This window comes from Peromyscus californicus, unplaced genomic scaffold (genome assembly GCF_007827085.1).
Source record: "Peromyscus californicus insignis strain IS unplaced genomic scaffold, ASM782708v3 Scaffold_14__1_contigs__length_90479793_seg_2, whole genome shotgun sequence".
NCBI classification, from domain to species: domain Eukaryota; kingdom Metazoa; phylum Chordata; class Mammalia; order Rodentia; family Cricetidae; genus Peromyscus; species Peromyscus californicus.
Window position 1 is genome coordinate 42,260,291 of NW_026294436.1, and position 26,382 is coordinate 42,286,672.

The 26,382-nt window shown below is 42.1% G+C and overlaps 1 protein-coding gene across 5 annotated transcripts in view; it reads right to left on the reverse strand.

The window, feature by feature from the left end:
• Ralgps2 (Ral GEF with PH domain and SH3 binding motif 2) overlaps window positions 1-26,382 on the reverse strand; it is a 153,201-nt gene that overhangs the window by 109,950 nt on the left and 16,869 nt on the right. For all 5 annotated transcript variants that reach the window (XM_052737292.1, XM_052737296.1, XM_052737295.1 and 2 more), the window contains exons 2-4: window positions 10,183-10,320; window positions 3,084-3,188; window positions 2,135-2,185 (exon numbers count right to left, since the gene is read on the reverse strand). In XM_052737292.1, the coding sequence (XP_052593252.1) occupies window positions 2,135-2,185; window positions 3,084-3,188; window positions 10,183-10,239 (213 nt within the window). In that variant the 5' untranslated portion in view covers window positions 10,240-10,320. The remainder of the gene's footprint in view (window positions 1-2,134; window positions 2,186-3,083; window positions 3,189-10,182; window positions 10,321-26,382) is intronic.

The following is a 26,382-nucleotide window of genomic DNA, read 5'->3' on the forward strand; positions in this document are numbered from 1 at the left end:
AAATGCTATGGGATGTCTTTCTATGTGCTGTAAATATATGTGGCTCCCACTGGATAATAAATAAAACTGTTTTGGCCTATGGCAAGAAAGCTTATAGCCAGGCAGGAAACCCACACAAAAATACAGATAAAAGAAGGGCAGAGTCGGGAGAGATGCCAGCCCACCACCAAAAGAACAACAAGATGCCAGCAGATCCGTATCACCATGGCCACGTGGCAACATCTAGATTAATAAGAATGGGTTAATTTAAGATGAAAGAGCTAGCTAACAAGAAATTAAAGCCTTAGGCCATACAATTTATAATTAATATATTATTTTATAAACGGCTATGGGACCACGGGGCTGGGCAGGACCGAGAAACTTCTGGCTACAAATAACAGAAATGAACACTCTAGGGTTTTTTGTTTTGATCATTGAAATACAAAAGCCATTCTCTGTTTGCCCATTGTTTATAGAGTACACAGTCTTCTCTGTCTGCTATTAACCCAATGGCTCTCCTGAAGCCCTCTGCAGTGTAGAGAAAGACAAGCACAGGATTGTGGGAAGTGACGGGCCCAGAGGACGTGCAGGCAGCTCTCACTTCCCTTGACAGGCAGCAAACTTGAGATATTAGCACACTAAGTAGCCTACTTAGGAAAAAAAAAAATCCCAACAGCTTGGTTACACCTGAGCTGTAATGGATTTATTAGTTATTATAGTGTTCTGGGTCCCTATAGATTTATATATAACACAACAAACACTGCTTGTTATTCCCAAAAGAACCAACCATGAATTATCAAAATGGCTTTGTTTGGGGGACAAAAATTAAGTTTATATTCTTACTCACTAAGAGTAAAAACTGTCTTCTCAGAATCTAAGCCAGTGCCCACCCTGAACTATTGTTATAGTTTAGATCCAACTGGAATGTGTTCCCAAAGGCACATGTGCTAAAGGCCGAGTCTCCAGTGTAAGGAGACGGGCCAAGCATTAAGAGGTGGAGTCTTGTGTGAAGTGGTCAGCACACAGGAGCACACAGGAGAGAGGCCGCTCTCCAGGGGTGGGCTGTCAGAAAGACAGCCACGCTTGGCCCCTGGTGCACATGCCCACTCCCCTTTCGACTTTTCTGCCACATTGTGAGACAGCCCACGGGGCTTTCTTTCACTTAAAGCCCAACACAATACATCCTGGCCCTGGACTTTCAGCCTCTAAAACTATTATTTAAATAAACCTCTTCTATATAAAGCATTTTATATCAGGCATTTTGTTACAGCAATATAAAACAGACTAAGACAGTTGTATATAAAAGATAACTGTTACTATTCCCTCATCAATAAAGCAAAAATATTATTATACACAGGCCCTTAAAAATGACAATATATTCTGGGTATGGTGGCACATGCCTTTAATCCCAGCACTCACAAGACAGAGCCAGGGGGATCTCTGTGAGTTCAAGGCCAGTCTGGTCTACAGAGCAAGTTCCAGGACAGCCAGGGCTGTTACACAGAGAAACCCTGTCTCAAAACCCCCCAAAAAAGATAAACTATAAACACACATGCGTACACACACAGACTTAGAGTGGGTAGATATGCACTATTAGTCCCTTTATTTTAATGGAGTTAAATGTGTTTCTTGATCCTCCTCTACAGTGTCCATACAGGGCTGCCCAGCCTAGCTACCTGAGCTCAAGCTCCACATGAAAGTGGAAAGAGAAAACTGATTTCATAAAAGTTGTTCTCTGACTCTGCACACACCCCCACACCACTTACATCACGTGAACACACACAATAATTTTTAAAAATTAAATAAGCTAAAATAACAGTCATCATATTACATAAAATTAAGGTAGAAGGAAAGATTACTACATTATATCTAATTTTCACCTTCCCATTAAAAAACTTCAATGCCCCAAGTAAATCATTTAACTTCTGTAAGTCTATTATTTCCTTCATCAATGAAATCAAGGGATTCAAACATCACATTTATGATTAAAGAATGTATTATGATGAATGCCATCTGAGTCTCTAAGGACTGAATAAACATAAGTTATAAGCTTTAGACATTTAATGATTAATATGATTTGAATTTCTTAAACATCTCAAGATACTATGGTTAATTGTTCTCTATATTTACAAGGAATATTCTTAAAACTACTTACATCTGGCTGAATAGCTTTAAACACTGGAACATCCATTAGCGTTATCTGACCCTGAAAGACAAAGGGGGTTTTGTTTTGTTTTGAATGCCAAGTTCTTTGGAACCCTATGATACAAAATTTATTCAAAGTAAAATAAATAAAATTTCTACTCCATACTAAATTACCGAATACATAGTCTTTAAGGGCTTTAAGAAAATAGAAAGTTTAGTCTTTGGGCCATCACTCCTCGTTATCTCAGTCCTGGAAAAGGAAAATATTTTGGTACGGTATCCATCAGATGAATCAGAAGGTCTCTCAGCACCAAGACTGAACCTAAATTCAGGACCTGAGTTCAGTCCCTGGTCCCCACATGGCAGAGGCAGAGAAGCAACTCTGAAGTTGCCCTCTGAGCACACACACGCCATGGTGCACATGCCCCTTCTCATACAAATAAACAAATGCATGGAATTAAAAACAAACAAACAACCTTTCAAGAGAAGCAATCAGGGAAGAGCAAACACACAGCACACACCAGAGCACTTTATCCTAGACCGCAAGAGTGCTCCAAGACCAAACAGGCAGTGTATTCAGTTAACAAAAGGAACATTTATGCCCATTAAAAAGATGTGTTAGATAATTCATGACATTCCAATGCCTGGGAAATCACATTTCCCAATTTTGAAATTTACAAAACTTTGGAACATAATAAGGTGGCTTGAGTCAGCAAAGGCAGTGACCAAGTTTTTTACCAAACAGAAGGGGTAACAAGAAACTGCCCTTTAAAAAAAGTTGTCCTTCTCTCTCACCCCATCCTTCTCTTGCTCCATACTTGTGTTAACCTCCAATTCCTAGATCCAGCTTGAAAAACAAAACACCTCCTCCACTGAGGCCATGAATTCTAACTCAGTAATAACACCACAAGTATATAAATTGCATGCAAAAACTGGAAATCTAGAGGCAGAAAGCTTACCGCGTATTCTTCTGGCGTAACTTTAAGAACATCAAATACCACAGCATCAAAACTTTTCTTCAATTCAGAGCCCTTCTCACTTAACGACTCAGAGCTGCTACTTTTCTGTCAAGGAAGAAAACACAGCCTTTAAACATGGTCTCAGCCCGTGTCACAGAAAGTAGACAGTCCTGGGGCTGAGGGCGTGGACAGTTGGTAAAGTGGCTGCTATATAAACATGAGGACCTAAATTGGAGTCTCCAACACCTATGCAAAATCTTGGCAAAGTACGCTTCTATAGCCCTGGTGCTGGGCAGAGCGCAGAGATGAGCGGATCCACGGAGGGTGGTGGCCAGTAGACCTGCAGAATCATAAACTCTGGGTTCAATGGCAGACACTCTCAACAATAAACTGGAGAGTGAATGAAGACCGCTGGTGTCCACATGCACATGAACGCACACGCACACGCACACGTAAGGAAAGACGTAGAAAAGCTGATAGAGCATGGTGCTTAGCTGGAGGAGTACTATATAAAGAGTCAGAAAATGTTAAAGCTAATGTTGAGTTTTGACTTTTTTAGGTTCCTATGTAAGTTACTCTTTTGTATGTTTCTTCAAATCAACATTCTGGTTTCCCCTAGTTCTAGTATGAGATAAAGAAAAGAGAACACTGTACATCCATAGTCATGCATCACTTAACAATTCAAACACTGTCGATGTGTTGTTAAACAGTCTTGTCAATTATTATCACAGTTTACTCACACAATCTACCACGGCTACGACATGATCATGGCACCATAACTATACATGAAGCTGCTACTGACCAATGCCATTATGCAAGGTGTGACTGTATTTGTAACTAGTAATTAAAACTAGGAGAATAGAAAATACCCTTGTGACATAAACCCCAAGAAAATACTCAGAATTCCATTTATTAAACAGTGGAATAAACCATTCAGACTTGCTAGTATATGTTAATGGCTGGTCGTGGTTGGCAACTTACCACACCTAGTAAGAGGGACCTTAGGAGGAACTGCCCCACCAGACTGCTGCTGCAGGCATGTCTGTGGGGCATTTTCTCGACTGCTAATTGAGGTGGGAGGCCCAGACACTGAGGGAGGCACCACCCTTAGGGAGATGATCTGGGCTGTAGGAGAAAGCTGACAGGGAGAGCCTGGGACAAGCCAGGAAGCAGCAGCTTTCCTCCAAGGAGTCCACTTTAGTTCCTGCCTCCAGCTTGCTTCCGTGAGTTCCTGCTCACTCAGTCCATCAACTGAAATAAACCCTTCCCTCCCCAGTGGCTTTTGGTCTCGGGGTTCATCACACAACAAAAAGCAACTGTAGCAGAACTGGTGTCAGAGAGTGGGGCTGTGGTTCTCACAGGCCGGGCAGCGTCTGCTGGAAGGAATCTGAGCTTTGGGCTGCAAAAGCCATTGAAAGGTCAGGGCTGTTCTCTAGGAGCTTAAAAGATATGAATGCTGAAAGAAAATGCAGACAATGGAGGTCTGGCTAGTGACGTTTCAGGGCTGTTCGTTTGCTATTCTCGATTAACAATCTATGGAAACAAACCTGTGCTGAAGAATCATCTGTGATTACAACATCATTCAGGCAAAATCTTCTGGGAAGTATTTCCCTGAGGCCAGCACACAGTGCGTGCGGCAAGGCTGAACTCACGCTGGAAGCTGAACATGACAATCTGTAAGAGTGCCTCATGGAACTGGGGTTGAAGGCATGAAGAGGTCATGGAGACAGTTTGTGCTTTGCACCACATGGCAGACTAGAGTTCTTGCAGAAAGGCCTGGAGTGGCCATTTGTAAAGGTGCAGCCTCACTGCAGTGGAAGCCCTGGGACCAAAGCGTCTCAGAGAATCCCAGGCTTGGCACTGTGGAAAAGGGCTGGATTCCCTGAGGAGAGGCCAGGAAAAGCCACTGGGGCAGAAAATTCTGGACTGTGGCAGAGTGGAGGGAGAGCTGAGCACAGGATGAGTGTGAGATGGAGGAGGAGCTAAGCACAGCCTGAGTGTGAGAATGGAGGAGGAGCTGAGCACAAGGTGAGTGTGAGATGGAGGAGGAGCTGAGCACAGGGTGAGTGTGAGAATGGAGGAGGAGCTGAGCACAGGGTGAGTGTGAGAATGGAGGAAGGAACTGAATACAGGGTGTGAGATGGAGGCGGAGTTGAGCACAGCCTGAGTGTGAGATGGAGGAGGAGCTGAACACAGGGTGAGTGTGAGATGGAGGAGGAGATGAACACAGGGTGAGTGTGAGATGGAGGAGGAGCTGAACACAGGGTGAGTGTGAGATGGAGGAGGAGCTGAACACAGGGTGAGTGTGAGATGGAGGAGGAGCTGAACACAGGGTGAGTGTGAGATGGAGAAGGAGCTGAACACAGGGTGAGTGTGAGAATGGAGGAGGAGCTGATCACAGGGTGAGTGTGAGATGGAGGAGGAGCTGAGCACAGGGTGAGTGTGAGATGGAGGAGGAGCTGAGCACGAGTGTACTGATTCACTGCTCTCTGCTCTTGCTAGAGACATAGTGTGAGCAGCTGCTTCAGGCTCCAGCTGCCCTGACTTCCCCACAGTGGCAGACTGTAATCTGGAACTAGAGTCAACTAAAGCCCTTTCTCCCTAAAGTTGCTTTTGTCCAGGTATTTATCTCGGTGACAGGAAACGAGACTAAGGTGGAAGACAGCCCCAGAAGAGTACGATGTTGCGATTCCGACTGTGGCTTTTAGGACTCTGTAACTGTTTTGTGGGAGGAACGTGAAGAACTCAGTGGGCTGCTCAAGTGGAGGCTAATTAGGGAAGAAGCTGGGAGAAAGGGACAGTGGAGGCCTGGATCATGAGGCTAGGAGGGAAGCGGCGCTCCGCTGAGACCGGGGCTAGCAGTGGGTGGGATAGTACGGCTGCGTTCTGCCTATGTCCTGAGAACTTGAGTGAACAATATAAAGATAATGGACTGACCTGGTTGACAAACTGGTGACCTAAAAGCCACAGGAGATATTAAGGAAGCAGTCGGTTGGTTCAAGTTAAGTATTTTATCCACAAACATCATTTTTAAAGGAAATCTACATTGATATGTTAACAAGTCTAAAGCTTAAAATGAAGTGGAGGCCAGGCGGTGGTGGCGCACGCCTTTAATCCCAGCACTCGGGAGGCAGAGGCAGGCGGATCTTTGTGAGTTCGAGGCCAGCCTGGTCTACAGAGCGAGCTCCAGGAACGGTGCAAAGCTACACAGAGAAACCCTGTCTCGAAAAAAAAAAAAAAAAAATACAAAAAAAAAAAAAAAATGAAGTGGAGAAGCATGCTTTTAATTCTGTCTTACCACAGCAGAACTATTTAAAAGGCAGACAGACCTTTTTAACCTTCCTTCTCATAGAGTAAAGTGTATTACCCCTAAGCCTAACATAATTCACTTACTTTTAGGAGAAGAACATTTTTTTGTGCAAGGGAAATATCTATGTTACTTGACACGTACTTGTACAGTGCTTCCTATGAACTAGAGCAGGTGTCTCTGGATACAGTTACAAACACACTAACCACATACCCATGACATATGTAGAAATACACTACAACATGTCAAGTAAATACACAAACAATCTGTCTCAAGGAAGAAAAGCTATGAACAAATTTACACAAGAAAATATAATTTTTTGAAGTTACTATTTCAAAACTAACTCCCATCTGTTTATAGGACTAGAAAAGAACTTGTTAAAAATACAGTATTTGAAATATATCTGGAAAGACAAAATTTCTTTTCTGCGCAGTGAGAAAAGAAAGCTCTGGAAGCGAAGAAAAATCCCATGTGGGAAAACTGATATAGGCAAGTTGTAACATTAGAAGGAAAAGGCAAATGCTTAGAAACATCAACAAAATGGGATACTCTCTGAACAGAATGCTACATTTCAAATAGAGTCCTAATGGGAGTGAAGTCCGTTAGAAAGAAAACCTGGAGGGCTCGTAGGTTAAAGCAGCTGTGCCGGCATGAGGACTGAGCTCGGATCCCAGGGGCCACCACGGAGACAGTGGAGACAAGTCCTGGAGCTTGCTGGCCAGCTGGTCGAGCTGAGTTTGTGAGCTCAGGGCTCAGTGAAAGACCCTATGCTGGTTAGCTCTTAATGTCCAACTAGAAACAAGCTAGAGTCACTTGGGAAGAGGGAAGCTCAGCTGAGGAACTGCCATGTCAGATACGGGCATGTCTGTGAGAGATTGTCTTGACTGAGGATTTATGGGGGAGGGCCCAGTCCACCGAGACTGGCATCATCCCTAGACAGGTGGGCCTGGGCTGTCCAAAAGCAAACTGGGCAATGCCAAGGGAGCAAGCCAGGAAGCAGCATTCTTCCACAGTTTCTACGTCAAGCTCCTGTCTTTACTTCCCTCAATGACGGACTGTGACATGTAAACCAAAGAAACTCTCTCTATCCCAAGTTAGTTAAGAGGCTTCACACAGCGACAGAAAGCAAACCAGGACAGAGCCTGTCTGAAAACACAGAGCACGACAGAGGACAACAGCCACCACTGTCTTTGGTCTATACCAAGAACACCAGTGTACACACAAACAGGTCCACAATAGACCAAGGAGGGATGAGGCAAGTCCCGGATGAGAGGCTGGCAATGGGAGCATCTAAAGTTAATTAGAAGGCAACAATGGAAAGTTTAAAAGCTGTGTTTTAAACAATATTAGTTAGGGACTAGAGAGTTAGTTCAGCTGTTCAAGAGTGCTTTCTGCTCTTCCAGTGGACAGAGCTCAGCTCCCAGCACCCATGTGGGGCAGCTCACACCACCCATAACTCCAGCTCCAGGCAACCTGACACCCTCTTCTGTCCTCCAAGGGTATTTGCACTCATATGGAATTCATACACAATAATAATAATAATAATAATAATAATAATAATAATAATAATAATAGCTCATAAAAGAAAAGAGTACACCCTGAGTAGTTGGTGGCACGTGCCTTTAATCCCAGCACTCGGGAGGCAAAGACAGGCAGATCTCTGTGAGTTCGAGGCCAGTCTGGTCTACAGAGTGAGTTCCAGGACAGGCTCCAGAGCTACAGAGAGAAACCCTGTGTCGAAAAACAAAAACAAAAACAAAAACAAAAGAAAGAAAAGAGTACTAATTGCTATTAAATTTCAGTTAAATGGACCAGAAACAAAGAGAAAGTAAGGCAGACTGGCAGTACATGCCTATAATCCCAGCATTTGGAAAACAGAGGCAGGAGGTGGGCTAGAGATGAGCCTGGGCTCCATAAGACCTGGCATTTTAAAATAAAAACATTCTTGAGCAATTTTCAGCTCCTTGGCATGGCAGGGTCTATGACTTCCTTCTAATGAAGAGACTATGCAGGAAAAGGGATCCACTTCCATGGTCACATCACAGAAGATTGTAATTCTGGGCTGGTTGGCACATTCAGACTCTTGTGACCAAAGGGTGTGGTGCCCAAAGCAACTCAAGTAAACAAAGCAACAGCAGCAAAAACATCTGCCTCTTTAAACAGGAAGCTCGGAGACTGTCCTATTCACAGAAGCCAGGAAAGGGGTAAAGAGTGTACAGATTTCTTAGGTCACAGGATTAAAGAATCAAACAGTATTCTCTTCTACCACAGTAAGAAATCCCCCCCCAAAAAAGTAGGAAATGCTGAAATTATTAAGGAAAGTATTCAATATTTGTAAACATAGCAAAAAAAAAATGGTGAGGGAAAAATAAAGTCGCAACCCATGAAAGCAACAACTGGCTTCGTAGTTCAGGCTTAACGGCCATTTCAGCTCTAAGCTCCATCAGCAAAGCAAGCTTGTCCTATACTGAGCTGGATCACCAAGAGGTTTAAAGACATGGTCTAGAAAGTACCCTAAAGGGTCATGTCATAGAAGAATATCCCCAAACAGTTTCAATACGAATCCCAAGAGTTCTCAGTAATCATTATTATTCTTAAAGTATCTTAAGTAGATAAAGTACTTTTATGATGCAATTAACATGTTAATGACAAAACTTAGTTGTTTTGGTTTGTTTGTTTCTTTAAAGTCAGGCATGGTGACTCATGTACTTTAATCCCAGCACTTGGGAGGTAGAAACAGGCAGATCTCTGTGAGTTCCAGCCTGGTCTACAGAGTGAGTTTGAGTAAGCCTGGTCTACATAGTGAGACCCCGTTTCAAAACAAACAAACACACACACACACACACACACACACACACACACACACACACACACACACCCTTAGAAATGGTTCAGAAGGGAAGACAGCTTGCTCTCCAGGCATGAGGCCCTGAGGAGACTACCAAGGAGCATATGAAAAGCTGGGCAGGGCCAACACGCCTGCAAGCCCAGCATTGTCTCACAGCAGTCAGGCAAAGGGTGGCAGGCTAAGACACCCAATGTCCTGTGCCAGCTTCCACATGAGCATGCTCAGGCACATAACGTGTGCATTCACGTGCATACATCATACACGGGCAGACAGAACATATGAACCTGTACACTCGTGCATACGCCACACACACACACACACACACACACACACACACACACACACACACACGCAGACAGACAAATAATAGTTCTCAGAAAAACAAATACTGCATGCTTTTCTCAGATTATGAAGAATCTGTATTTAAATATAAATATACATATGTCTATGTACAACAGGAAAGTAGAATGGGGACTATTAAGTGAGAATAAGATGTCTATAAAGAGAAGGGAGGAGAAAGTAAGAGAAGGTAATGGGAAGGAAGAAAGACAAACCCTTTCTCATATACAGAACCTAGGGTGTGTGTGTGTGTGAGTGTGTGTGAGAGTGTGTGTGTGTGTGTGTGTGTGTGTGTGTGTGTGTGTGTTTGAGACAGAGAGAGAGAGACAGAGACAGAGAGAGATCAAAGCAGAGGGGACTATTTGTAAGGGGGAAGGAGACCAGCAAGCAGGAGAGGAGGGAAGGGACAAACGTGAGTGAGGAACAAAGATAGTAACAATAAAATCTATCTTTCTGTACGATAACTAAGAAGAGTAATTGGAAAGACAAGCTGTAGAAGCTGGCTAGTCTTTTGCTCGAACTGATTTTAAAATGTACCCAACCTCAATGCTTGGAACTTTAGAAAGCCAGACAAGAAACTTTACAATGAGGTTGTCACGTCTTACCTCAGAAACGGTCGCTGCGATATTAACACTGCTTGCCTGCCCGTTCATTAGGTCCATGCTTCCCTCATCAGTCCCTGGTCCTACAGCAACAGCAACAGGTCTGACTACTTCATGTCCAAGGCCACAAATACATTATTCCTGTTAGGAAAAAAAAGGAAAAAAAATCAAAATGTGTGTCTTCCGCTAAGTTCACAAAAACAGCCATGCCACAGCCGTGCTGGGGAAAGGCTGCCAGTCTGCTAAGAGCCTTGTTTTCACTAAGCCACTGAGTTCCAAGGATCAGAAATACCAAGTGCGTCAATAAATAAAAGTGCTTCTTCACTCATTAAGTGAATACTGTGAGGGAAAAGAATTGAACTGCATAGTATTTTTAGTTTTAACTAAATAACAAGTATTTGAAACGTGGCAAAGTAATACATTCCCCAACTCTGTGACATTTTCAAGGTTCAGATGCCACCTCTAGATTAACAATACTGAAGAAGCTTGCCATTACTGCTCTACTAAGACAGCACGAACACTTCAGAATAAAGAGTGGAGGACATGGCACAAAACCCCAGTACATGCTGTGTTCATCTGTGCAGGGCTTTAAGGGCTGTGAGCATCCGCAGTCCTCTGTTATCCCACTGAAAACACGGGGAGAGGAAATCCCGCACTTGCAGTGACGACAGAGCCATTGTATTCCCACACAACACAAAGGACAGCCTCGGGGAGACCAGCAGGTAAGTGAGGAACAGGACTCAAGACATCTAAAACTCCAGGCAAATAGTCTTCCCATTGACACCATTACTTCCTTCCACTTTACTAAAGTTAGAATATTCACTTGAGATTTTACACCATAATCCCTTCTTTTCCATATGTCCCTGTCCAAACTTAAGCATCTTTCTTCACAGAAGAAACTGTAAGGTAGGTATTCTACGCTATTTACCATACAAACAAGTCTGCAATGTCCACGGTAACCCACCAATTCTGTCTCCTTTCTGTAACAAGTACAGGCTCCGCTGGGGCTGGAGACATAAGCCTGCACTCTCAGCCAGGCAGGGTCTAAGCAGGATGACCTTGAGCCCAAGGGCAGACCAGGCACCGACTAGAGGGAGAGGTGAGGCTGGCAGGTGGGCGGGATACAGCTCAGTGGTAGAACATGCATGTGTAAGGACCTAGGTTCAGTTCCCAGTACAGACTCCCCGCCACCTCCCCAGCAAATCATGAGCCTACAGGCTACATATGAATGCAACACATCAACTTTTCTGTAGTTTCCTCATATATAAAACGGGCAACACTAAGTGTCTACTCACAGAGCTGTGGTGGAGAACACTGAGTGAATATGCATTTACATATAGTAAATATGCTCCTACAACAATGCAATGAGGAAGCATTTTTTCACTATCTACTTAATGAATGTAACGTTTAAATGTAGCAGTTTTCTAAATAAAGGAATAGAGACAGAAACTGTAAATACACTGCTAGGTATCAGCGTCTATCTGGTGAGCACCATGAAAATCCTAAGATGCAGGGGTAAGAATCTGCTTCTTAGATGGACCGAAACATGCCCCTGGGGTTTCAAATGCTTCAAAATTACAACTAACGACAGCAGCTTTCAAGCACATGTTAAATTATTTCCATTGCTTCAGATCAGCCTTAGCACCCTCTAGGAACAGAACATCATACTACAATTATTTAAATATATTTGAATTAATTGGATTTAGAAACCATTTACAAAATCAGTATGAAAATCAAGAGCACGGAAATTCCTTCTAGCTCACACTATCTCACTGCACGGGCTCCATTATCCTGACAATAGACTAAGGCAAGGCTGACATTTGCCCTGCTATCCTAAAAATCAGCTTGTGCTGGACATGGTGATACACACCTGCAACCCCAACCCTGTGAGGCCAAAGTAAGAGATCACAGCCCAAGACCAGCCTGAGCTATACAGTAAGTTCTAGGCCAGCCTGGGCTACATAGTGAGATCCAATCCTAATAAATAAATAAATTTTAAAACGCAGATTCTAAGTAGTTATACAGTAATACATTTGAATCAGGTTTTCCTGGCTTACTTTCTGTTTTACTCTGAGAGAGAGAGAGAGAGAGAGAGAGAGAGAGAGACAGAGAGAGAGAGAGAGAGACAGAGAGAGAGAGAGAGAGAGACAGAGAGAGGAGAGAGGAGAGGAGAGGAGAGGAGAGGAGAGGAGAGGAGAGGAGAGGAGAGGAGAGGAGAGGAGAGGAGAGGAGAGAAGAGAAGAGAAGAGAAGAAGAGAGGTGGGGGTTGAATCAGAATCTTACTCTGCAAACCAGACTGGTCTAGAACTGACTACAGAGCCTAAGCTGGCCTCTAATTTTCTCTGTCAGTAACTCACATTTTGTAATAAAATGTTTTCAAATCATTTCCTATCCTGTGTGTGGCAGGTAACAAGAATTTATAAGTCTAGAGAGCCCCCTAGTGTTAAGAAAAAAATTGACTTAATTATCAAATTGTCAAATTGACGTATTTGACATGTTAAATATATAAATTTTACTATTTACTAAATAAAGGTAATACAAACTAGGAATAAACGTTAATACATTTGAATCAGGTTTTCTTTGCTTGCTTTCAATCTCTGTGTGTGTGTGTGCGCACACACACACACACTTTTTGAAACAGATTCTTTTCATAATCCATATTGGTCTAGAACTTCCTATAGAACCTAGGCTGGCCTCAAACTCATAGCAAGCCTCCTGCCTCCTGCCTGGCTTTGCCAATTTTTATTATTAAAATATTTCATAAAAACAAGTTATATTAAAATCCATTATGTGGGAACTAAAAGAAACATGATTTATTCTTTTGGTATGCATCTCAAGACAAATTAAATGAGACAAGTATATATTAGTTTATTTCATTTTACTAGGGATATAAAGTGGCACACTCACTCATGACTACAAATATCAAAATAACTATTTTCTTAGTTAAGTTCATTAATTTCAACTTACTCTCTTTTCTAGTTCTGAAGCTATTTATTCTGGCTGTCTGAAGCTATTTATTCTGGCTGTCTGCCGGGTTCTTTCCAACCAGCAATATAAGCCCCCAACCAGGAAACCCTGAAATGTGCAGACTTAAGATCCTTGCTCGAGTTCACAAACTGTATCATCAAATTGCAGACAATCAAGCATTTAGCCTCCTAACTACCCATCTTTTCAAGAGTACTTCTAAAACCACACCAAGTTTTTTTTTTCTTTTTTCCTTTAAAAATTCACTACTAATTGATCTCAGTGAGCAGCTGCATGCTCTTTCCTGAGATGACCTATGCCAAGTCCTACAGACATCTTAACTGTTTCACAAAACAGATACTACTGGTGTCACTCAATTTCCTGTAACAAGGAAACTAGGTATGATATGCAATTCATTGCTGTGGTTTCATTGGAGCTATTTGGACAACCAAATATCACTGATAACTGTAAAAACCACAAGTAACTGTATAGCCTTTGCATACAACTAAACTCTATTTCCTTTAGCACCCAAGCAATATAAACACCCTTCTGTGTTGAATGCTGTACTGCAATACTCTCATTAGGGAACAGGACTAGCAGAGATGTCAATTACTGGGTTTGCTAGACAGCCACTGGGGGGTTACTTCTTGAATCATCTACTCCAAGTCAGACTCCAATCTAACGAGGCTTCTGTTACCTTTTCCATAACTATTCTGGCTGCAGTTTATACATTTGATTCTAGTATGGAGTTTTATACAGAAGACTTTTGGTTTATACTGTTGGTTTTTTAAATTTTCTTCCCTTTTTTGAGACAGGGTTTCTCTGTGTAGCCCTGGGTGTCCTGGAACTTGCTCTGTAGGTCAGGCTGGCCTTGAACTCAGAGATCTGCCTGCCTCTGCCTCCCAAGTGCTGGGGTTAAAGGCCTGCACCACCATTGCCTGGGGCATACTGTTGGTTTTATTCTTCAACACCATTAACTGTCATCCTCACCCCTTACTCATGTGGTTAATAACATGTGCATACTATTCATTGACCAACTAAAATGTTGTGCATCTGTGAATCACAAAAATATGGGTCGCTCTTTTTACAGGATGATCTCTCCCATAATTATGACTGCTTTGTGGCGGCACATGTGCATTATCTTCATGAAAGTCTGCAAGTCCTGTGATTCCCAGTTTGACTCAAATACTTGTTAGGCCATCTGGAGTTGAGCAAACTGGCTTCAGCTTTTAATGGAATTTATGTAAAATGATGTCTCATAATTTAAAAAATATTGCATTTGCTTCAGAAAAAATAAACTCTACATTTTAAACATTCAAATGGATCCATTACAAGTAAAAAATTTTTAAATGAGGCTGGTTAGATGGAAAGGCAACCGCCACACAAGCCTGGTAATTTAGGTTCCATCCCAGGATCCTATGCAAAGGTGGAAGGAGACAAAGAAACTCCTCAAACTTCTCCTCCTCCAACCTTCCCCCGCTCTGCGGCATGTACACACACAGAGTAACAGCAATAATAACAACAGTAATAACAACAACAACAACAACAACAACATGTGACGGCAGCCGGGACAAGTTCAGTAAGAGAAATCAAATCCTTAGGGGACATTCTTAGACTCTTTAGTACTTAAGTTATGACAGACAGCTACTTTTCCTTCAACGTTTATGTTAAATAACGTTTAAGGCTACACTTCCAGCTACTCGTGGGAATCCCAAAGGTGTGAGCAGTCTGTGCACAGGCACTAAAGCAAGTCTACTCTTACCATGTGACTTGACTTTTTTTAACCTAAGAAAATGAGATTAGTTCCAGATTCCAATACTTTGTTTTTATGATTAGTCATTAAAAATGCTGAGTACAATTAATACTGAACTGTTTATGACAAAAGTTTAATAAAAAAGCAGTTGCCTCTTAAAACCATTTCTGGTCCAGTACTAAGTGATTTTCTTTGCTATTTATAGTTCACAAAACGCTCAGTTTATTATGTTAGAAATTTCAAAAGAATGGTTCTGAAGATGATCTGGATTATAGAAAGTTTCCTGCCCAATATCTCCCACAACGTGGCTTTTCACACTGTTTATATTATCATTTCTTAATGATAATTTTAAGTTTTTTGATGTTAAAGACCTACATTTTTTAAAAGAAAATAAAAAACCATTATTCTTCATCTTTGCATTCATGTACATATATTTCACCTCAATTATCTACTTAATAAAAATGGTGATTGAATATTACACATAAGATCACAAGATGGTAGGCCATTTAGTTAGCACAGTATGATGGCCATTTCAGCAACAGAGTTGACAAAAATAGTCTCAAAACTCATTGTGATCCATGAGAAATTTAGAATAAGAGCTTGAATTCTAATCCCAGTAGAAGAGGAAAGACGGGGCCATTAGAGAACAGAGTAGGGAATCGCTGTCTCCTTCCACCCCGTCCCCCCCACCCATCTCCACTGGAAGTAGAGTCAGAGAGGTCAAAGGCTGGCCCAACGGTGGGAAGATGCTCTGGGAAAATGTGTCTTGGCATAGGAAGATGAATAAACTTATCTCTGCTGGCCTGGGCTTGGGGTTAGAAGACACATCCCACATGCTGTGGGATGTTCTGTATGGCAAATGTGTTGCTAATTAGTCAATAAATAAAACACTGACTGGCCATTGGCTAGGCAGGAAGTGTAGGCGGGACAAGGAGGAGAATAAAGCTGGGAAGTGGAAGGCTGAGTCAGAGAGACACTGCCAGCCGCCATGATGAGAAACAGCATGTGAAGATGCCGGAAAGCCACGAGCCATGTGGCAAGGTATAGATTTATAAAAATGGATTAATTTAAGCTGAAAGAACAGTTAGCAAGAAGCCTGCCACGGCCATACAGTTTGTAACCAATACAAGTCTCTGTGTTTACTTGGTTGGGTCTGAGTGGCTGTGGGACTGGCAGGTGAGAGAGATTTGTCCTGACTGTGGGCCAGGCAGGAAAACTCTAGCTACAGTATCTACCCCTGCAATCCTTGTTCCAGGTAATACCACAGAGACACAGAATCTGAATTTATATTAACACCATGGCCCAAGATCCTCAACCTAAGAAGTGCACATTAAAATATGTTCACATGGCCAGGCACCTATCTCCATAACTGTGTAGTCACCCGAGTCTACAAAGAGGGTTCCAGGCCAGTCAAGACTATATAGTGAAACCCTGCCTTAAAAATAAAATCAAATCCACACCAATCACAATCCTTCAACCCAAGACAGACAGTGGAAACAAAATCTGAACAAGGAACAGGTAATGTGACAGTCAAACAAAGCCCCACCAACAGTGCAATACACAAAAACTGTCAGCTGTGTAAGCATAACACAGTCTACTGTAAATTAAAGAAACAACAATGACTAGCATTACTTCTCACGGAAAACTACCAGATACAGCCTACATCACGGAAAAGACTGAAATCAGTAGAGGGAGGGAGGGAGAGAGGGAGGGAGGGAGGGAGGGAGGGAGGGAGGGAGGAAGGAAGGAAGGAAGGAAGGAAGGAAGGAAGGAAGAAAAGCATAAAGAGAAACAAGACTTTTAAACAAAATTAAATTCATTACAGAAACATCGTATCAACTCTACTCAAGAGGGAATTCATGAAGTAACTAAAGAACAAAGTATCACACAGATGGGAAGTGTGAAGAGCATGTAAGAAGTGGGAAACAGGGGCTGGATTGATGGCTCAGAGGTTAAGAACACTGGTTGGTCTTCCAGAGGTCCTGAGTTCAATTCCCAGCAACCACATGGTGGCTCACAGCCATCTGTAATGAGATCTGGCGCCCTCTTCTGACCTGCAGGAATACATGTAGGCAGAACACTGTATACATAATAAAATAAACCTTTTTAAAAAAAAAGAAGTGGGAAACAGTACACCCCAACAGTCCTAAGAGCAGTTCAAAAGGAGAGATGAGGAAAGATAAGGGCTGAAGAATCTCCAGAACTTCAGAGCTGTGCCTCTTCTTACCCAGGATACACAAAAAGAACCACATTTCTCATGGATCACTTTAAACTGGCAAGTAGTTCTTTCAAAAATGAGTAAAGTAGAGGTAAATTACTTATATAGGAACAACAACACAACCCTGACGATTTCTCAACAGCACCAACACGAAAGTAAGGTCTTCAATGTGCTAAGAGAAAACCACCATCAATTTAGAACTCTCCAGTCAGCTTCTCAATCAAAAGGAGGGAGGGAGGGAGGGAGGAAGGGAGGGAGGGAGGGAGCGCCCAAAGAGCTGGCTGGGCAGTGAGCAGTGCACACTGCTCTTGCAGGAGAAACTGGTTCCCAGCATCCACCATGAACAGCTAGCTCCCAACCACCTCTAACTATAGCTTCAGCAGATCCCACACTTCCTCTTCCAACTGCCAGACATCTGTACTCACACACACATACCGCCCCCTGCCACCACACACATGTATACACACAATTAAAAATACAAAAACACAATTAAAAAACAAGTACTTTTTTAAGGGGGAGAACAAGGGTTGTGGATTTAACTAAGTGGTAGATCACTCGCCTAGCAAGCACAAGGCCCTGGGTTTGGTCATCAGCTGGAGGGGGAGAGGGCAAAAACATTTTCAAAGAATTCATGGACCAGAAAATAGTCTATATAGTAGGAAAATATGAATAACTATTAATTTCCAAAGTAGAAAAACCTGTCCTCATTCCCATTTAAGTTATACAAACTGAGAGAAAACTTAAGAATGGAAATAACTACCATAACCATGACTGTTAAGATGACTACTATTTTCGGAGCTTTGCCAAAGTGTTTTAGAAATTCACAATCAACTCCTAGTGCAAGCCTTTCATAAGCAACATTCTGCTTTTATAAAGAAGGAATAAGCAACTCTTTTCATACAAGGTCAGATCACGTGTCATACACACTGGATACAACAGTATAACACACATTATAAAAATGAGGCTAACATTTATGCGGTGCTTTCTACCAGGAAGCCATGCACTGAGTATCTTGTCCCTAATATATTCAATCAATTTGAGAGGTAGTCTGTTTTTAATCATTTATTTTATTGTGCGATAATTACACCCCCTTTCCTCTCCCCAAACCCTCTCACATACCTCTCCTTGCTAACTTTCAGACTGACGGCCTCTTTTCTCATTACCGTTGCTGCACAATGTATATGTCTATACATACATAGTCCTAAATACACAAATACAACCTGTTCAATCTATATAATGTAACTTGCATGTATGTTCCCAAGGCTAACCAATTTGTCCTTATACCTACAGGGAGGTTTAGTTCTCACCCTGCATCAAGGAAACTTCTCTTTGCCACAGATGGTGACCATTTCAGAAAACAACAACCAATCAAAATGCAGAGCTGTGGAGCCCAGTGCCAATGGATCCATCTACAACACAACTACAGCACCTAAGGCTCGGGGAACTTGTGGAAGAGGGGCAGGACGACTGTACGAGCCAGAGGGACAGAGCGCTGGCTTGTGAGACCGTATCTCTAGGAAATGTCAGAAGCTACACCCACAATAGACTCTGAAGTCAAAGGGGGTGGGAACCATGGGGGTCCATCCTACACTGGGAACTACTAGAGGCAACTGAGGAGAGCTGGGAGTGCGAGAACTGTCTTCTCCAGGGCAGAGCACATAACTGGTTATCCAACACCATTTTAAAGAGGACAGCTTGTCCAAGTTTACACTGTAGAGATGGACAGCCTGAAGAGAAGAACAAAGAGAGGACAGATAGAAGGGAGCCTCAAAGGTGTTCCTACTCTGGTCAGACTTAAAATACGACCAGGAATGAAAGGAGCAAAACCATGAAAGATCCAGGGATGTATGTGATTCTGCTTCAAGAATCAGGTGGTTTCTGTAGAAGTCGGTATCTAGGAATAGAAAGAGCTGCAGAGTAAGAAAAGCACAGCCATGAAGTCCGAGACAATACAAACAAACACACAGATTCAAAAGGAAGGGCACTGTGAAGAGAAGACACAACTCAGCACACAGGCCTGCCAGACACAGAGACACGGACGGACGAGCTCGAGCGAGCTCCAGGCAGCAGGACCACGGAAGTCTCAACAGTCAAGCAGAGAAAGGCAGACTAGAAGGGACAGGTACTGGAAATCGCTAACAGCTTCCATATGGAAATGATCTTAGGTAACCAGTACCTGTCTTCAAACTACCTGACACACTGGGCCTTTCCCACCTCCTACCAAACCAGCAGAGCATCTGAAATGCCAGGCAGGTCCTTCCCATGCCAGCTTTCTCGCCTCTTCTCTCCGGGCCCTTCATTTAGACGCTTTTTCTATACACCGAGCATGTCACACTCTAGCCTTTAACTTCAGTCCTCGTCAACCATTACCACCCAGCCTAGTGCAAAAGTCCTGGTCACACAGAAAACAGTCTCTGATAGATATCAAAAAGAAAAAAAAATGCAATTCACATGAATCCATGAACAATTCCCATTGCCCTCCTTGCTTACGGGGCAAATAAAATGATACAGTGTAAAGCATGGGATGTGGAACCTCAACTACAGGTCTAGACAAGTGTGTTATATTAAATATTTACACTGATATGAATTTACATGTTTAATAACTGCAAATGATTTCCATATTAATAAAAACACTAAGTCTTCAGTGTGTAGTACACCTATTTGCAATTCTAAACCAATGGCTTTAATGATGATCCCTTAGGGTGCTAACCTCTACTGCTAAGTGCTGGCTGAACCTCCCTTATCCCTAATGCTTGGGGATTAGAAACAGTTCAAATATCCGGTTTTCAAATTTTGGAATATTTATGCAGTCTATACTGGTTGAATAACTTCCCAGTTGAATAACTTTAAAACTTTCCTGTTTTGAAGCATATCAAATTTTCTAAGGATACCTAGTATCCATAAATTAAACAAACGTTAACAGCTTATTCAAATATATATAATGTATCCTCAGTTCAGAACTAAAAGGTCACTTATCCTTAGCATAAAATGTAAAAATATAAGCTATACTTAATTTTAAACCTGAGAGTATCAAGAATTTCAAACAACAGCAGTAGTTCACACGGACATGAACACACCCTGAAACTCTGAGAAAACGAGTTCTGGAAAAACTCCCAAAGCTTGAAGCCAACCATAATGACAGGGTTAGCAATTTCACACACCACCCAAGATGGAAAAGGGAAAAACACTGGTAATGTTAAGTGACTCTTGCTAGATGTCTAGAGCATCAAACATCTAAATAAATCATTTCCCAGGAAGCTTTACGCACTCACTGAACTGTTGTTTAAGCTAAAACATCAATTTATACTTTCTATCATTTCTAAATGCTTGAGGCACACATTTAAGAAGTGTGAGAAATGCCGGGCGGTGGTGGCGCACGCCTTTAATCCCAGCACTCGGGAGGCAGAGCCAGGCGGATCTCTGTGAGTTCGAGGCCAGCCTGGTCTACAGAGCGAGTTCCAGGAAAGGCGCAAAGCTACACAGAGAAACCCTGTCTCGAAAAACCAAAAAAAAAAAAAAAGAAGTGTGAGAAAGATGGTTTTCAAAACAAACTAAATCAGCATCTTCAAGTAGAAGGAATCAGGTGATGGAGACAGCAGCAAAGGATTTCATTTACCCTGCAGCCACTGACCGCCTTCGCTGAACTAGAGTGTATGTATTAAAGGCAAGGGGGTGGGAACACTGCTCCATCAGTCCAGCCTGCCTGCACACAGCTCTGAGAACGTACAAGAAAGAAGATGCTGTGTTCCGAACCAGCTTGAGCTGCCTGTACACAGGAGGTGCCATTTAACTTGTAGAGGAGGGGTTTTCAAATGTTGAACTCTCAAGGGGGATACAGGACTACAAAATAGAGTATTTCAAGGTTAAGTGTAGAAAATTCAGGAAGATAACAAGCTAAGTAATTCTAATATAAAGATCGATGTCAGGGCTGAAGAGATGAATGAGCAGTTATGAGCACTTACTGCTGGTCTTCCAGAAGTTGCCCGCACCCGAAGAGGAGTGCTCACAACCACCTCTAACTAGCTCTAGGGCAGTGGTTCTCAACTTTCCTAATGCTGTGACTCTTTAACACAGGTCCTCATGTTGTAGTGACCCCCAAGCATAAAATTATTTCATTGCTACTTCCTAACTGTAATTTTGCTATTGTTATGAATTGTAATGTAAATTTTTTGGAGACGGCAGTTTGTCAGAGAAGTCGCAACCCACAGGTTGAGAACCACTGCTCTAGGGGACTTGCCCCTCTGGCTTCCAAAAGCACCTGCCCCATACCCACATGTAATTTAAAATAGTCAAACAAACTGGAGCGGTGGTGGCGCACATCTTTAATCCCAGCATTCAGGAGGCAGAGGCAGGAGAATCTCTGTGAGTTCAAGACCAGCCTGGCCTACAGAGCTAGTTCCAGGACACAGAGAAAAAACCTGTCTCAAAAAACCAAAAACAACAAACAACAAAAATCAAACAAAAAAAGTAAAACTTTTAAAAAAATATATACAGACTGAGTAGATTGCATTTGTGTACTTAGAAATTTATATATATATGTATATATATATATATACACACACACACATATGTAACAACTATTAATGGAAAAAAGAGGTCATGAACACGAAAGAGAGTAAGAAGGGATAATGGGAGGATTTGGAGGGGGTAAAAGGAAAGGAAAATAATGAAATCATAATCTCAAAAAAAAAGAAATAATTAAAAAAAAGAACTCTGACCTTCTATACCAAAATATGCATATAGGTTAACTAAATGTGCTCTAAACATTTAGTTTTATGTCATTTTGCTGGGAGTGTCTACATTCTACTCAAGACTGGCTCTTAAAAGTCCATTTAACTCACAATACCATGTACTTGCGACTTTTTAAAACATACTTATATACTATTAGCAGTTGAAGCATGAAAACAACCCAATGAATCAGAAATAGATTTAACTATCTGGCAAAAGTGTGCTATTGTGGAATGATGAGAGAACAGAATGGCGTGGGAGGAAAGCTGAATTACTATCCGTTCTTCTAGGTCTCCAGCTTGCCAAACGCGCACAGTATCTTGGGACTTCTCAGTCTCTGTGACTACAGAGCTAACTTCCTAGTTAATGTGTATACATATATCCATATTGTGTACATAGGTATAAAATGGCTTTTCCTATCTGTAAGAAATCATATATTAAAATATATACATGCATAATTATCAAGGGATATATACACATACATGTTCACACATTAAATATATATATGGCGAATCCTGGTATGCTATTCTTACCACTTCACTGCTAACTTGAAACTATTTGCAAATACCAATTATGAAGAGAAACTAAATTCTCCTGAATTACAAAGCTCTTTAACTTGCAAAATTCAGTTGTCTAAGCAAGCTACGTGCCTAATAAAAATCCCAATTTTTACCAACAGATGGCGATAGAGGTCACTTGTTCAGTAGCAACCAGACAACCAAAGGTGTTCATAAATGGTGTTTTGGATTAAGCTACGTGTATTTTTGCCTCAAGCTAAAAGGAAGAATATCAGATGAATATTACTGAAAAGGTGGAGGCATTTTAAAGATCTCATCTTTGGATGCATTTCAAATCCCAGATCTTTCCTCATTTTGATACCCCCTCACTCCAAGGCATGCCCCTCAATCCTTCCCCTGCTCCCCATGGAGAATCATGGCTACAGAAACTTGCTGTAAAGTGATGAGAAAGTATAGTAGCTTTCCAACACGTTAGAATGAAGGAAGAGAGAGTAAAGAAAGAGGAAAAAGCACATTTGCTAACCCTATGCTCCACTCCACTTGGCAGTTTTAGATAAGAAAGAGAGCATCAATCCAGGAAGAGATCACGGGAGTCATGGGAGCCAATCTGTAATTGGTTACTGACAGGTAGGTTTTAACTGTGCATCTGTTTGCTAATCTCTGGTGCATTCTGCATAGCCAGACTATCTTGTTTTACCAATACTTTCTCAAATGTTTAGCTGCTGTGAAAACGAAGGAGTGGCAGGAGACACCTAACTAGCTTTTAATGGCAGTTCATTACAATAACAAAGCAATGCAGTCAATAGTGTAAACAAAGGCCAAGAGAGGCAAAGTCCTTCCTATTAGAAGACTGCCAATAGTATAGCGGAGAGCAGAATTCAAGAAAGAAATTCCAAGTATCAGGAACTGAGTGTGGAGAAGTAGGTATGAAGGGTGAGGTTTGTCACAGTGAGACAAAGGCCAGACTTTCTCCTGAACCCAAGTAAAGGACAGGTGCTTATAAATGGATTGCTAAATGAGAAGGCTCTTGCGAATTTGACTTTGAGAGTTAAATAAAATACAGAGCTAAAAAGGCTGAGAACATTGTCAGCTACTGAATTCAGACATTTCAACAAACGGATGCCTTTGTGATAACTTCAAGTACAATAAATCCTTGACACCATGAGGGATCTGTCCCCAAAATAGCTTGAACGACCCCCACATTTGAAAATACTAATATGGCACCCAAAACATAAAGACATAATAATTTTCTTTTTAGTACTACAAACAGTTAATGATTCTAAGAAGTCTAAAATGACAGATATTTCTAGATTTCTTTTCAGTCACTATGAATTAGCTCTCACAGCTGGTAACAAAGGTCATTACACAGCATACATATTAATAAATCACACTGGAATGTGCCTACTGGGTAGAAGACTAGTATCAAATCTCTACTCATTACAAATTATCATATATTACAAACTCTCCCAGTCATTCACAGAATAGTGAAAACCACAGCCTTAATTTGTGAAAGCCAGGAATCTACTCCATCAGTATCTAACTAGCCAAAACATCACATTCTCTTAATGCTAAACATCCCATTAACTAGGAGTGGGTGTTTGTTTCCTGGAAATACTGGGATTGAACCTGTGGCATTGAGTATGCAAAGCAAGCACTCTACCACTGGGCTATAGCCACAGCCCTCCACTAATTTGAAATTAATTCAAACGGGTGTGTTGGCCCAGTACCTGGGAGTCAGGCAAGAATCAAGAGTTCCAAAGCTAGTCTTGGCTATATAAGAAGCTCAAGCAGGAAACCTTGTCTCAAAAAAGGAAGGGGGGGGGGGGGCAGAGGAAGTGACTGGTTTGCCAAATAAATGTGGCTTCTATGGTCCAGATTCAACCAGCTATAAAATATTTGAGAAAAGAATTAAATTGCACTGGACATGTAGTTTTTCTCATCATTCCCTAAACAAAACAAAACAACACTATTTTATATAGCATCTACATTGGGCTAATATTATAAATAATCTAGAGATTAGGAAGATGTGCACAGGCTATATGAAAATGCTGTTAACACTTTATTTATCAATAGTCTCCCACATTGCCAGACTCACTCTGAATTTACGATCTTCCCATCTTCACTTTTTAACTTGAAATTATAGGACAGAATGCCTGTACCATCATGTCCAGCCACTGCACTATTTAAAACAGGTACCTGAAGAGCTGCAGATCTTAGTAACCAATATCCTGTGAACATAAGGGAATGAATCACTATGTTTACATAAGGACTTGTAGCATGCATGCATGCTCTCTCTGTCTCTCTCTTGCACGTGCATACACACACGCATGCGTACACAGATGAATGAAAGTATGCACATGTACAAAGAAGCATCTTGAAATAATCTCAGCTGGTAACAAAGGTCATACATATTAATAAATATGTCCGAGGGATTTGTCCTAGGGATGGACAGTTGGCTCGGAGTAAAACACTTGTCACACAAGCATGAGGACCTAAGTTCTGATCTCTGGCATCCACACAAAAGCCAGGCATGCTTCTAACACAGTACGGGAAAGGCAGAGAAAGGCAGATTCCTGGAGCTCACTGGCCAGCCAGCCCAGCTTATCCAGTGAGTTCCTGGCCAGAGAGAGAACCTCACTTTAAAAACAAGGAGGAAAGTGGGAAAGACACAAAGTTGATGCCGGCCTCAACATGCACCACGTAAGCGTATGTATGCATGCACACACACAGAGTGTTTATCAATTACTCATTAGGAAAATGTAAATTAAACCATATTTGATACTACTACAAGCACATTAGATGGTTTTTTCAAGATGATGTTCTAGCAAATTCAGCCTGTTTTCCACCAGACTGACTTTACTGAGAACTGAGAACCAGTTCTCGGATGATGTGTTCACTCCTGAGTAACTTCCTGGCCACGAAATGACCAAGCAAAGGTAACTACGTGAACAGTGAAGTGTTCTAGCACTGGAATACTGTCCTTCACAGGCTGTAACAGCCCTCTACGGTAACTAACTAACTAAGGTAATACTAACAAGCAAATGGCAAAGTGGAGATTGCGGGGCTTAGAGGGGGAGGCGCTCTCTCAAGAGCAAAGAAACATTCTCTAGAAAGTTCCTACTTTTCATCTTTTCTTTCACATTCCATTTGCTAGGGCTCCTTCAGATCTGTCCACCAAAGAGAAAATGTCATGGTACTCACAGAGAATCAATCCTACATCTTCGCTGAGTCTCAGCAAGGAGAGATTGTGCAGAGTAGAAATCTGTGCTTAAGGGCAACCCCAGTGTTGGGTCTCAAACCTGGGACAGATGGCCACTGAGGTGCCTATTAACATAGCAAAGCGGACACTGGCTGCCAGGTTCTCCCAGCATCCCTCAGGTCTCACCTGTTATAGGGTCCTCCTGGCTGGCAAACCCCACCCCTTACCCTAAACTTCTCCAGCCCAGGGGTGGGCTGCCCTTCCCCCAGCTGCTCTTCCCTATATAATCCAGCCATTTTGGCTACACTGGTCCTTCTGGACTCTTGGTCTCCTGGCTCCCCACTTCTCCTTCCCCTCTGTCTTCCTAGGCCCGGCTCAGGGTCCGGCTCACTCCGGACTCTCCTGCATGTCTCCGCCTCTGGCGGTGCTCTCCCTCGTATCTACAATAAACTTTCTCCTCCACCCCAGTAGCAGCCGTCAAGTCCTCCTCCTCCTCCTCCTCTTTTCACTCAGCCAGCAGGGGAAGTACTTTGGACAAAGCCTGGAGAATGGGTAGAACCGGCATGTGTGAGTCTTTGGGGAGAGGGGAATGAGGACACACATATGTACACAGGCCCCTGATATCATGGGAAGAAACCCGCTCTTCTCCGAGCCAGCACATCCTAACTGAAAGACCAAGGGAAGCCCAGGACACGGATCGCCCAGTATGTAAAAAAAAACGTGTACTAAATGCATATTTTTAAAAACGCTTTATGTTTGTGCATATACAGCTATAGAATGGTTTTCTAAAGGGGATAAGGAGTTAAAAATCAGCTAAGATTTG